The sequence below is a fragment of the Ictalurus furcatus genome, chromosome 10, assembly GCF_023375685.1.
Source record: "Ictalurus furcatus strain D&B chromosome 10, Billie_1.0, whole genome shotgun sequence".
NCBI classification, from domain to species: Eukaryota; Metazoa; Chordata; class Actinopteri; order Siluriformes; family Ictaluridae; genus Ictalurus; species Ictalurus furcatus.
The window spans coordinates 2,594,667-2,609,002 of NC_071264.1; the positions used below are offsets into that span (position 1 = coordinate 2,594,667).

The 14,336-nt window shown below is 36.1% G+C and overlaps 1 protein-coding gene across 1 annotated transcript in view; it reads right to left on the bottom strand.

The window, feature by feature from the left end:
- Positions 1-6,032: 6,032 nt before the first annotated feature.
- Positions 6,033-14,336, bottom strand: part of slc6a5 (solute carrier family 6 member 5) — a 33,090-nt gene continuing 24,786 nt past the window's right edge. Inside the window, exons 10-15 of the mRNA XM_053634987.1 lie at positions 13,261-13,373; positions 12,965-13,096; positions 11,900-11,999; positions 8,014-8,114; positions 6,774-6,941; positions 6,033-6,241 (exon numbers count right to left, since the gene is read on the bottom strand). Coding sequence (XP_053490962.1) covers positions 6,089-6,241; positions 6,774-6,941; positions 8,014-8,114; positions 11,900-11,999; positions 12,965-13,096; positions 13,261-13,373 — 767 coding nt within the window. The 3' untranslated portion in view covers positions 6,033-6,088. The remainder of the gene's footprint in view (positions 6,242-6,773; positions 6,942-8,013; positions 8,115-11,899; positions 12,000-12,964; positions 13,097-13,260; positions 13,374-14,336) is intronic.

The following is a 14,336-nucleotide window of genomic DNA, read 5'->3' on the forward strand; positions in this document are numbered from 1 at the left end:
GCTTATACATTTTCTGATTACTCTGGATTTTATTACATTATTGGCAAAGATACTATAGTCGCATTTTTATACATAAATACAAAAATCTGAGGTAGGGCCTCAATGACATTTAAAATAAATTTTCACATACATGATATTATTTTTATGGCACAGGATTTTAAACCTATACGTATATATATCTTTTTCATTTATACATATATATTTCTATTTTTAAACCAATGTTATGACGTGTTGGAGGTACATATCTGTATCCATAGGCAGATTTCCCTCTCTTTAATAAAACACACAGAAATATATATTACATAAGTAATTAGAAATTTTACCTATGCAATGATAGGTCCACAATAAAGTGCCAAAAGACACAACAGACATTACATTAGAGATCTATATGGAGATATATGACTGACTAGAAGCTACTTGGTATTAATATTTTTGAAATACTTTTTTTTTTTTTTATCTATAAGGCTGTTTGACCTGAACATACATCAGTGAGCACTACATGGAAAATGAGTGGCAGTATCTCTGTCTCCTAAACACATAGCTTAATATTGTCTTCTTCATATATACGTAGGCTATTTATATAGTTTATATGTAGATATTATCTTTTATTTAATAAATATTTCACAAAATTCTCCTTCTTTGGTTACCTACTGGTCCTTGTTGGACCATAGGCATTTATTATTTAATTTTTTGTTTTGTTTTAGTTTTTTTTTGTTGTTGTTTTTTTTAAGAAGGGGAAAAAAATAAGCCAGCTCGTCCAGATGTGAGGAATTCATGCAAAGGAGAGAAAGAAGGAGAACAGGAGAGGAGATAAAGAAGAGGAGAAAAGAACACTGGAATAACACAGATAAACACAAACAGCGCATGCAAGTCAGTCAGCTAGCTATTTATTTAGTGTCCGCGTGTTTTTATTTTTCAGGTCGAGAATGGAGAGATGTTAGGCCTAGAGAGCGCGAAATTTTTATGCTGGATATTACATCACTGCTCAACAAAACTATTACAAGTCATAGTCTCCATTCTAAGCTCTTCATTATCATGCAGGCTATAACAATATTTTCTAATTTCTCTTCTTTCTATGTATGCATCTTAACCCTAGCCTATTATTAGCCAACTATTAGAAGGCTATTAGCTAGCTACTTAATAGGCTACAGTACATTCTCTACTGTACAGTAAGAGACAATGTTTATATTATCTGCTAGTATTTGGAACACTATATATTATATGGAGATGAATATTATGAGCCATTTGTATTTGCTTTCTGCACTGTGTAAATACTGTTGTGTTTGGCTATGGTATTCAGACACTTTAAATGAATTTATGAAATAACTGAAGTTTGGGAGAAAGTGAGAAGCTGTAGTTAACGAGTAAGAGTTCTTTGTAGTTAACCAGCTATACATTTCCATTAGTCCCTTTCTCTACATGTGGCAGAGTTTCTGCACCCCCTACCTCCTCCATACTATTCAACAACTCCTACCCAAGACTTTTCATTGGCAGGGAGCCTGACTATCTAGCTCAAATCTGAAGCTGTCCAAAACTCCAGCTCACATTCCCCGAGTTCTCCTTCATTATCGCAGTTCCACAGTGACTCTCTGTGCCATTTAATTGACAACATGCTCTGCCCTTGAAAATATAGAGCCGTAAATATATGCAGAGATTCTCATTCAGTCTCCTGTGTCTCTAGTCACCTACCAAAAAGTGGTTGCTACTGTAACTAACCTGAACTTTGTGTTCTGAAGGAGGAACAGACATTTAAACATGGCATTTTTGCACTATATAGGTTACTCAGTACACACCGATTGTCATCATAGATATTCTTCATTTTCAGAATGTTGTATTTTAATATTTCATAATTTTATACAGATTTCAGGACTCTCTTCATAGTCATACTGTTAACATAGGGCAATCAAGTTACAGCTTGTCCATCATCATTTGTTTTTATATTAATACATCTGGAAGATAAGTGATATTGTTAGGACTATAGGGGCAGGACATTGCATTAAATTCCACAGGTTGTGATTTAATCGATCATTGACCTTGATTACATTGATCTTGTTTTCACTATATTCAGTATAACGATCCATAATTAATGACTAGCCAATGTCTACAAGTAGAATTTTTCCAACATCTTGCTTTTGATGCAGTGTCCAGGGTTAACCTTGGGTAAAGCTTGCTTGTTACTGTCCAATTTAAACTTTGCTGGATGTTTAACTCAAGTTTGGTATCATACTAATATTTGTAACTCTATTGCCACATACAGCCACGTATAGCATTGTTTTACACTGCATTTTCACTTGATTTAATCCACTCTGTTTTCCTAAAGTCACATATCTAGACATATTAACATACAAGACATGGCTGGATCATGACAAAACCCTCCACAGTTCACGTGAATAATATACAGTACTAATGTTGGATGTTAACTAACTTCCTTTTACTTAATTCTGATAAAACAGAAATACTATTATTAGGACCACGTGTAGCTAGAAATAATCCTTCTGATCACATGGTTACTCTGGATGGTCTTTCTGTTTCATCATGTACAGCAGTTAAAGACCTTGGAGTGATTATTGACTCCAGCCTATCATTTGATGCTCATGTAGATAATATTACTAGGATAACTTTCTTTCATCTCAGAAATATTTCTAAGATAAGAAATATATTGTCACTACATGATGCAGAAATACTAGTTCATGCATTCGTCACCTCTAGACTAGATTACTGTAATGTCTTACTGTCTGGATGTTCCAGTAGGAATATAAACAAACTCCAGTTAGTCCAGAATGCAGCTGCTAGAGTCCTAACTAGAACCAGAAGATACGACCACATCACCCCGATCTTATCAACACTGCATTGGCTCCCAGTGGAATCTCGCATTAACTATAAAATACTTTTATTAACCTATAAAGCACTAAACGGTCTCGTGCCACAATATCTAAGCGACCTTTTGGTTTTCTATGATCCGCCACGCCTACTTAGATCAAAAGATGCAGGCTATCTGACGGTACCTCGAATAGTGAAGGCTACAGCAGGGGGAGAGCTTTCGCTTATAGAGCCCCACAGTTATGGAACAGTCTTCCAATTAGTGTTCGGGACTCAGACACAGTCTCAGTGTTTAAGTCTAGGCTTAAAACGTATTTGTTTACTCAAGCCTACCCTGACTAGACTTTCTATTATACTAATTCCCAGTCCTAATAATCTTTTCTCTCCCTCTCTCCTTCTGCCGAGCCATACACGATTTTATGGAGATACTAGAGATCCAGATCCTTTCTGCCTCTGGATGGAGCTCAAATCTTTTCCAATTCCAGACTGGTGGGACTACGGCTGCTTCTATGGCCATACAGACTTCATATAAGTCAATAATGAACTTTTTCACACTATCTGTTGTTACCCAGATGAGGATGGGTTCCCTTCTGAGTCTGGTTCCTCTCAAGGTTTTTTCCTCTTAAAACATCTTAAGGAGTTTTTCCTCGCCACCGTCGCCACTCAGTGGCTTGCTCAGTTGGGATAAATTCGCACCTTTAATATCTGTATACCATGTTGATATTTCTGTAAAGCTGCTTTGAGACAATGTCTATTGTAAAAAGCGCTATACAAATAAAATTGAATTGAACTGAATAATGTACAGCAACATGGAATCTATATCTGATTTTATACATTCAAACAAACTATATTTTACTGTTTTTTCTTCTTCCTATTGTAAGCATGATACAATGGTACAATATTTCCACAGCATTGTGTAGTGATAAATATATCAAAGAGGCCATTTGACTCGTCTGTCCAGTTTCATGAAGATTTCTAACAAACCTGCTTTTTTTCCTGAGGGGGAGAAAATCAGATATTTAAAACAAGATATTTTTGCACTATATAGACACTACGCTGACTGCCAGATATTTTTCATTATCTGCCGTCTATCCCAGGCTGCTAACACTAGATGGCTATTTAGGAACACAGTTACTAAGGAATGCACTTTTATACACACACTCACACACACACAAATTTTGTGGTACTAAATACTGAAAGGAATTCATATACATAGAATATTTATATATATAAATATATATATATATATATATAAGGAGGAAGGAATATACTATTTTTTTTTTTTTCTCATGACACCTCATCTATGACATAATGAGAAAGCATGCAGCAAATCCGGACGCACTCGAAAATCTCAGTGTTATACTTCAGCTTTTGTAGCATTTCGAGCAACTCACTCAACGCACCTAAAGAGGTCTGTGTGATTATTAAGAGCCAATAATATTTGATTGCTTTAGAATTCATTACTTTGATTGGTCACTATCACACATACATTTAATTTAAACAAAAAGATATATTTATATGTTAAACCTCTGAGTTGTAGTAGAAGATAATTTTCCTCATGGCTTCAAATGTTTAGGAATTGTTCAGGAAAAGGAAAAGTCATGGATGTGAGTTATGAATTATGAAGTGCAAGTTGCCTGCTATATCTGTAACATAGACATAGACGTCATATGTCTTTATTGTCCCTGCGTCAGGCTTTAGTATAGTGTGCTGATTAATTTGATCACTAATTGACCTATTTTTTTAGTGAGCATGCTACAAGCTAGCTACTTAATAGGCTACAGTACAGTACTATGTACACTGTCTGTATACCATACTTTTGATTATTGTACACTAACAACAATTGACGACAGGCATGCTGTTCTCATTTGTAGCAACTCTTCTGCATTGAAATAATATTAAATAAAATATGGGTCTGAATAATCCAAATCTGCCCTTCCGGTATTCAATGAGGAAAAGCACATAATCATCTCACTAGAAATTTGATTGTAGAAATATAAAGGGTCATTATCCATCTCTGAAACCTGTATTTGAAAGTCCAAAAGTAATTTAGAGGGTTTTTTTTTTTTTTGCAAATAAAAAGGATAAATGAATCGACTTCTTCGGAAGAAAAAATAAATAAATAAGGCCAATGACAATTATACCTGAGACCCTGTTTCATGGCATGACTTCGACAACAGATGTAAAAGAAAAAGAGAAATATCTACAAACATCTTAGTCCGAGACAAATAACTATTTTTGTAATCTACTGACGTTGAAGGAAGGCGATGACATTTAACACAGAGCTTAACTAACTACAACTCTCTAAAATATATAAATATCATATTTATCAGCCACACAGCTAACGACACACAAGTTAGCACACATGCCACACTGCCAGTGTAAATTTGATACACACACACACACACACACACACACACACACACACACATATATATATATATATATATATATATATATATATATATATATATATAATATGGATTTATATCATAAAGATTCTCCTTCTTGCATAAAAGACACAAGTAAAGATCACGAACATGTAGCGTTAAATATATATGTTTTCACACATAAATGCTACCTGGCCACTGAGTAGTGTTCTAAACATTATGGCTGCAATCGTCTGCTTATTAACGTGAGAGGTTAATGTGCATACAGTTTTGAGAGATTACGTAATTGAAAGAAATCAACAACTAGCTTTGTGCTTCTTGTAATGCAGGAATATAGGATTTAGCAGCTAGCATAATGCTGTCCTTCTAGCTTCATATTTATTCTGAATTGTACAGCAACAAAGAAGAGGTCAGAGGCACAAATTTACGGATTTAAAGAGCAGGTAAAGAGCAGGAATTAGCCTTAAAAAAGAAATAAATAATTGTTCATCTCCCGTACGTGATTTGGGTCTTTCAGGATATGTTTGTGTATGAGAGGGAGAAAAAGTATGCAGAAAGGTGTATACAAGATGTCCACCATTGAAATGATAGCGGCTTTGCAGCCAAGAAGAAAGAAAAAGAAGTTTTTAGAGAAGAGGGAACAGTGAAGACAAAGGAAAGGGTGGACAGTTATAAGAGAAAGAGGTCTTTCCTTCTAGGAGGAAGGAATAAGAAGAACTTGAAGGTAGAAAATTGAAGTTGAAGTGGCTGGAAGAGTTTAAACAGAGTTTAAGCCCCTGGTGTGTTGATAAGTCTGTCGATTAGTGCGTACTAAGGTATTAATAGAAATTGAGGGTAGACAAATGAAGTCAAAAAGTCAGTGGGCGACAGTCATGAGGTCAAGGGCCAGATAGCTGGAAGTCCTTAGGAGGAAGTTTGAGCCCCAATGAATTTGTTCCAAGTGGGTCAATCATGTTTTTATAGCGCTCACCACGATGCTTCATCAAGAAAGGACCCCAATCAGGCTGAGGAGAACATACAAGCTTCAATCGCTGCAGGGAAAGAGAGAGAGAGAGAGAGAGAGAGAGAGAGAGAGAGAGAAGGGAGGAAAGGAGTGTAGTGTTGTTAGTTACTTTTAAAATGCTGAATTGCAAAATTCAGTTGTTCCTTAATTATTATTTCCATCCTATAAAACTGGGTTTACAAATTGTATTGGCAATACAGTCAAAAGCTGAAATTGAAATTGACAGAAAGGGAAATAATATGGGGATACAACCTTAAAGACTACCTGTTTTGGTTCACGCCCATGATTATATCTGTATGATTCATCAATACTGAATATTTCAATATGAACATAAAAGTTCACATGACTTTAACCTGGCTCTAAATATCCTCTGATGTTTGAATACATCTTCAACACAAAAATAACTAAGAATATCCTTTCAGCAAAAACATGTCATATTTCTGAGTCAAACAGTACATTATAGTTACTCGTACATTCAACTTGAATAAACTGTATAACAGGTTAATTCTGTATTATTGTACTCATATTATTACTGATATTATGAATACGATTATTAGTACCTCGATGATGGTTCCTGGAGCAAGGTACATCTTAATGACGAACATGATGGGGATCCAGATAACAGAGCAGATGACCATGAGCCAGCCGAGCACCATGGACCAGGTGGGGTAGGTGTAGTCCTCGTAGGTCATCACCTTCCACTGGTACAAACTCAGCACCAAAATAAACTACAACACAAAACAGAATAAAAAAATAGAATCAATCTAAATTACAACACAGCAGTGAATAAATCTGAACTACATCCAAGTATTAGACTGTCATTCAAGACTGGTCACTCTCCATCTCTACCAGCTTTCTATATAAAATTAATAAATAACAAGATAACAAATAACATTTAAGCAAAAAATGTTTTTGTGCTAAACTGATTTTCTATCCATCCATTTCCGTACCGCTTATCATACACAGAGTTGCAGGGGAGCCTTTAGCCTATCCCAGGGAACTCTGTGCACAAATTTCAGGGAACACCATGGACATTTGCACACACTACAGACAATTTGGAAACACCAATCAGCCTACACCATATGTCTTTGGACTGGGGGAGGAAACCAGAGTGCCCAGAGGAAACCCCCAAAGCACACCTCCTGCCTTTTCCACGTTAAACACGTAAAAATTCAACTGTGTAACTTTTGGATATTCAGAAATGATATCTTCGACAATTTAGACAGAATCAAAATTCATATATCATGCAATTTTAAGTAATCTGGATACTCATATAAATAATTTATGTATGAAAAGGTTCAAGCTGTTGAGCTAGAGAACTCACGCCAAAGTTTTTTGGCAGGCTAGAATACAAAACGCACCAGCCATTATGGTTATGTTCTTTACACTGTATTTCAGCTAGCTAGCTATCATTAAATGACTAGTTTATTCATTAATTTATTATTTGATTCACTTCAGCATTGGTGCCTTTTTTTTTTAAATTTTAGTAATACTACTACATTGTGTGGTTTTAGGACACAGCAATTCATGAAAATGTATGCACTCGCAGCAAACCCACATAATGAAATGTTCTTTCATAAGTCCAGTAGTTAGCATTTTCAAAAATCGTGTATCCTGTAGCTTCAAAAACAGGCTGCTATTGTGTTCAGACTCAAGAGCTGTAATTGTGCCAGCGACATAGTTTTCTCCTAGTCTCAGGCAGTCTGTAACAGTCCATTTCCTGTCTCCAATTTGAGCGTAAATGCTTAGATGTAGGCAGGAAAAAGGGAGGAAAACTGTTATGTATAGAATGAAACATACTGTGAGAATAGTCGGTGTTACAAAAGCCCAACACATCCTCCAGAACCTGTTCGGCTGGAAACCAATCATCATTTCTATGTCCTCGCAGAACCGTTGCAAGCCTGCAGAGAGAGCGAGAGAGAGAAAGAGAAAGGGAAATATTGATTTATTGATGCAGAAGAAAACGAACAACAAAGAACAAAGGAGAAAATAAATTAGGAACCTAAAAAAACTTTCACTTTAGTAAATTAGAGGCACCATGTTTTTGTCCCTCCTGTAGCATGTACTATTTCACACTGCTCCATTTCATTGTCCCAGACTGCCTCTGTATTTTACAGCATAAACATATTTATGTTGCAAATCTCAGAAGATTTGCATTTAATCTATTTTTTCAGTGAGGATGGAAAATACTCCTGATGGTAATGGAGCTCCAGTGATCATCCTCATGCTTATGCCTTCTTCAGATATCAGCTGTGTGCAGTTAAAAGTGGAAACAAGACATGGAATACAGAGAAACCCTCTGTATACCGAATGATCTTCAACGTATACCGAATGATCGTCAATGTATACCGAATGATCGTCAATGTATACCGAATGATTGTCAACGTATAATGAATGATCTTCAATGTATACCGAATGATGTTTAATGTATACCGAATTATGTTCAATGTATACCGAATGATCATCAATGTATACCGAATGATCATCAATGTTTACCGAATGATCTTCAGTGTTTACCGAATGATCTTCAATGTATACCAAATTATCTTCAATGTATACTGAATGATCTTCAATGTTTACCGAATGATCTTCAATTTATACAGAATGATCTTCAATGTATACTGAATGATCTTCAACGTATACCCAATGATCTTCAATGTACACCGAATGATCTTCAACGTATACCCAATGATCTTCAATGTACACCGAATGATCATCAAAGTATACCCAATGATCTTCAATGTACACCGAATGATCATCAAAGTATACCCAATGATCTTCAATGTACACCGAATGATCTTCAACGTATACCCAATGATCTTCAATGTACACCGAATGATCTTCAACGTATACCCAATGATTTTCAATGTACACCGAATGATCTTCAACGTATACCCAATGATCTTCAATGTACACCAAATGATCTTCAACGTATACCGAAAACAATAGAATTGGTCAATATTTTTGGAGGGGACAGTCCAACTTTCATATCCTGATATTTACATCTAGATGTGTTAAACAGCTTAAGTCTTGAAGTAAATTAAAGTAAATAACAATTAATAATTGGTTGCATATCCCTTAATTGGAATAACTGCATTAAGCCGGTGACTTTTGTGGGTTTGTACTGTAGCTTCTTTCAGTTATTGATTGTTTTGCTGCATGTTTTTTTCCCATCAGTCTCCTCTTCAGGAGGTTTAATACATGCTGGACTGGGTTCAAATCTGGAGATTGACTTGCCAGACTAAAACCTTCCACTTTTCCCTCCTGATAAAGTCTTTTGTTGAGTTGGCAGTGCTTTTTGGGTCATTGTCTTGCTGCATTATCTAAGTTCCTCCCAATTAGATTGGATTAATTTCTCTGTAAATTGGAAGACAGGTTGTTTCTCTAAACCTGAGAATTCATTCTGCTGCTACCATCATGAGATCCATTATCGATAAAGATTAGTGAGCCTGTTCCAGAAGCAGCCATGCAACCCCAAGCCATAACACTACCTCCACCATGCTTGACTGATGAGCTTCTATGTTTTGGATTATGAGCAGATCCTTTCTTTCCGCACTTTGGCATTTCCATTGGTAGAGGCTAATCATGGTAACAAAATTTTGTGGCTCATCTCAGTATTTCTATGCAATTTCCAATCTGGCTTCCTCATTCTTATTGTTCATGAGCAGTTTGCATCTTGTTGTGTGGCCTCGATATTTCTGCACTTGAAGTCTTCATCAAATGGTGGATTGTGATACCTTCACCCCTGCCTTGTGACTGTCACTATCTGTTGTTTTGGGGGTTTTTCTTCACAGCTCTCACAATGTTTCTGTCATGTTTTCCTTGGCCGACCCGTTCCATGTCTGGTTGTTAGTACATGAGTAGTTTCTTTCTGTTTCAGGACATTCCAAACTGTTGTATTAGCTATGCCTATGCTTGTGTAATGGGTCTGATAGATTTTTCCTCTTTTCTCAGCTTCAAAATGGCTTGTTTTTCTCCCACAGACAGCACTTTTAGGCTCATCAGAGAAACAGAGTAAACAGATAAAGCTTCATGTTGGAAGCTGTCTAAAACTGCTTATTTCAACCCAATTTGTCATTTCTGCTAAACCGGGAATGACAAAAGCAACATCTAGTGGCCAAAGTAGGTAATGTTCATTCACATCACAATGAAAATACCAACAACAGCAAAAATTTACTAAAACTGAGAGAAAAAATAAGGTGGGAAAAACATTATGGACACTGAGTGAGACCAGTTACAATTGTGGTTAAGTAAAACAAATAAGCAATTATTCAATCAGCCAATCCAATTATGTAGCAGCAACACAATGCATAAAATCATGCAGAAGATGTCAAGAGCTTCAATTAAAGTTCTTCAAACATCAGATAGGGAGGAAATGTGATCTCAGTGACCATGACCACTGCATGGTTTTTGGTGGATTCTTTCCAGATGGGCTGGTCGGAGTATTTCAAAAACTGCTGTGCAAAAAAAACTTAAACATCCAATGAGCAGCAGGAATGAGGAGAATAGCCAAACTGGTTCTAGTTGATAAGAAGGCTACAGTAACTCAAAATACCACACACATTCTCACGATCACCATTGTGAGCAGAAAAGCATCTCAGTATCACAAGTGCTTAGAACAAAACAGGCTAAGTGAAGATTCAATGAAGACCATAAAATAAGGCCAGGATATGAGCCTGTGTCCAATGTAGCCTCAATTTCCTGTTCTGAAAGGAGGGCAACTTGATGTGGTCCTTCTGCTGTTTTAGCCTATCTGCTATTTAAGTTGCTATGTTTTTCTGCTTTTTATGTTTTTTTATAAAGAGTGATGATATTCTTCCTGTCAGATTGAAACTCTTCTCCCCTGATCTCTTTCATCAACAAGACATTTCTGCCCTGCTAAACAACTGGATGTTTTTAGTTTTTCTTGCCGAGAAAAATCCCAAGTGATCGTCAGTTTCTAAAATAATCCACCAGCACCCATGCCAGCATCATCAGTGACATCACCAGAATATCCATAAGTTAAATAATGCACAATAGTTCACCAGTTTAAATGATCTGTCTTACAGACAAATAATAATAATAATAATAATAATAATAATAACAACAACAACAAACAACAACTATTATTATTATTATTATTATTATTATTATTATTATTATTATTAAAGGCTGCATAAAAATGGTTAAAATTACTAATATTTTTCATAAATAGTGAACAGGCTTTTCTTCCATACTGTACTTATATATAAGCTTATATTCTGTGAATTCAAATAAGACTGCTCCTTAGTCATATTATCTGAGGATTTATCATTTGAGCTAAACGCCAACCGAATTAAGTCAATAAAAATACCAAACCAAGCTTTTTGTCTCCAATCTCCATTCTCAGCAGTACAAATGGTCAATGAGTGTTGTGATTGGTAGGATATATTGATGCTGAGTTTAATGCAAAGCCAGTAAATTAATGTCTCTAATATTTGCTTATTAACTTTAGCTCTAGCTAAGTTCACCTCACAATCGCAGTTGATTACGTTTGAGAAAACCACAATTGGTGGTCAAAATTTTTAATCCATATTCATAATAATGGTTCTTGTCTGTTTTTCTTTTTAATCAGCAGGAAGTTAATTCTCCATTCATTCATTCATTCATTCATTCATGTTTTTGAGCCATTAGATTTAGTACCAAACAGTGAAGTTAATGAACTCACCATAGATGTAAGAAATTCCAATTAGCTCAAAGATGGCTATGATGACAAGAGAATACGAGGCTGCATAGGTGTCAACTAGCTGTAGCATGTACATGCCACTCTGTGGGGGTAAAATACACACACACACACACACACACAATGCATAGAGAGAAAATGACTAAGCAAAGTTTATTTTGAATAGAAGGAAAATGTCAGAAAATTCATATTTTTAAACTGCATTATCACATACTTTTCATCATTTTTGACTTTAAACAAAAGCAATGTTTGGTTACTAGCTTATTTTACAAAAAAATTAATAAATAAATAAGGGATTGGAACTTCATTGCTGTGCTTTCTCAATCACTCACTTTAAGTAACCACTTTATCCTGATCAGGTTTGAAGAGGATCCAGAGCCTATTCTGGGAAAACTGGGCTTAAAGTGGGATTACACCCTGGATAGGACACCAATTCATCACAGGGAACAATGCACACACATATTCACACCTAGGGGAAATTTGTTGTAGCCAATCCCACCTACTGGTATGTTTTTAGGAAATGGGATGTAACCGGAAAAAAAAAAACCCATGCAGACATGGGGAGAACATAGAATCTCCATGATGGCCTGAGCCCAGTATCGAACGCAGGACGCTGATACTCACAGAAATGCTACCCACTGCTTCACCTTTCCGCCCTACTTTTCAATTGTGTGTGCCAAGCTGCTTTACATGCCTCGAGTTTAAAAGGAATGCTTACTGAAGATAGCAGAAAGATACATCGGATCTAAGCCATTTAGTGCTTTAAACGTTGAAAGTAATACTTGGTAGTTAGTGCAGCACTTTATAGCTAGCCAGTTAGTTCAAATTAAATAAGAACAGGTTAGATTTTACCCTTATAGCTACGTTAGTTTTATAGCTCCAGTGTAAAATTAAAGTGGTGTTCGCTGATCAACTACATTTGGTATAAGGGGGATATTTAATTTTCCAGTGACCTATTCTTTGAAGCATTTTAAAACATGTACTACTAAGCATTCTCTATTTTAACACACCAACTGTAAGGTGTGCCAATTCAAAAGTCATGATTCCAACCTCAGTTATCATCGGGAAGCCCAGAATATAGAAGCACACACAGCACACGAGGGTGAAGAGAGGCTTGTGCTTTCGCAGATATTTGGGAAATTCATCAGCTACTGATGTCACGATAGTCTCGATGGTCGCGAACTGTAGAGGGGACAAGAGTGTGAGTGTAAATAGAACACACCTGTACCGACATCATTGGCATTTCCGGTTTCTCTCTTTCTCTAATTCTCTCTCTCACAAACACACACACACACACACACACGCACACACACACACACACACACACACACACATTGCATAGTTACCATGGTATCCAGTCCAAGCGTGAGGAGCATGAGGAAGAAGATGATGGCCCAAAATGGAGAGATTGGTAGCCTAGTGAGGGCTTCTGGATAAACCACAAAAGCAATGCCAGGACCTACAGAGAGAGAGAGAAAGAGAGAGAGAGAGAGAGAGAGAGACAGAGACAGAGACAGAGAGAATGTATATAATGCTCAAATTTACATAAACCTTAGGGCAAACCTTTAAGTGAAATTACTTCATTTTAGTTATAATAAGTTGTGCATTAAATATATATATAAAAAATGTTTAATTTTATTAATTAGCTAATAAAGAAAGTTGTGTCACTAAACAGCATCGGTAAAATAAGTAATAGTAGGATTTGAGTAGGAATAGTATCAAAAATAGCTAAAAGGTTCAATTTATAAAGTTTAAATAGTTCTGTAATAATCATATCATTTGAAAGTTAACTTAGAAAAAAACGTAATTCAAAATATAGCCATGCAAAGGCTTTATAATTCTGTATCAAAGCATATTTGTGATAGTGAGGCATTAATAAAGGTTTCATATTTAAGGGTTTTTATAAGAGTTTCATATTGCCAATAAAATTCTGACCACAAACCTGACATCACATTTATGCAGCACTATATTTTTTTTTTAATGACAAAAATACTCTGCTTTCATGGATATCAACAATTGCAAACAAAAAACAGGTTTATCAAAAAATATCTTTGTTAAATATAGGTGTGCAACAATTATTGGCACGCTTTTAGTCAATACTTCGTGCTAGCTCACTTTGCCAGCTCTGAGTCTTCTCCTATAATGCCTGATGAGGTTGGAGAATACACGGAAAGGGATCTGAGGCCGTTCCTCCATACAGAATCTCTCCAGATCCTTCACATTTCGAGGTCCACGCTGGTGGACTCTCCTCTTCAGTTCACCCCACAGGTTTTCTATGGGGTTCAGGTCAGGGGACTGGGGTGGTCATGGCAGGACCTTGATTTTGTGGTCAGTAAACCATTTTTGTGTTGATTTTGATGTATGTTTTGGATCATTGTCCTGCTGGAAGATTCAACCACGGCCCGTTCTAGTCTTTCTGGCA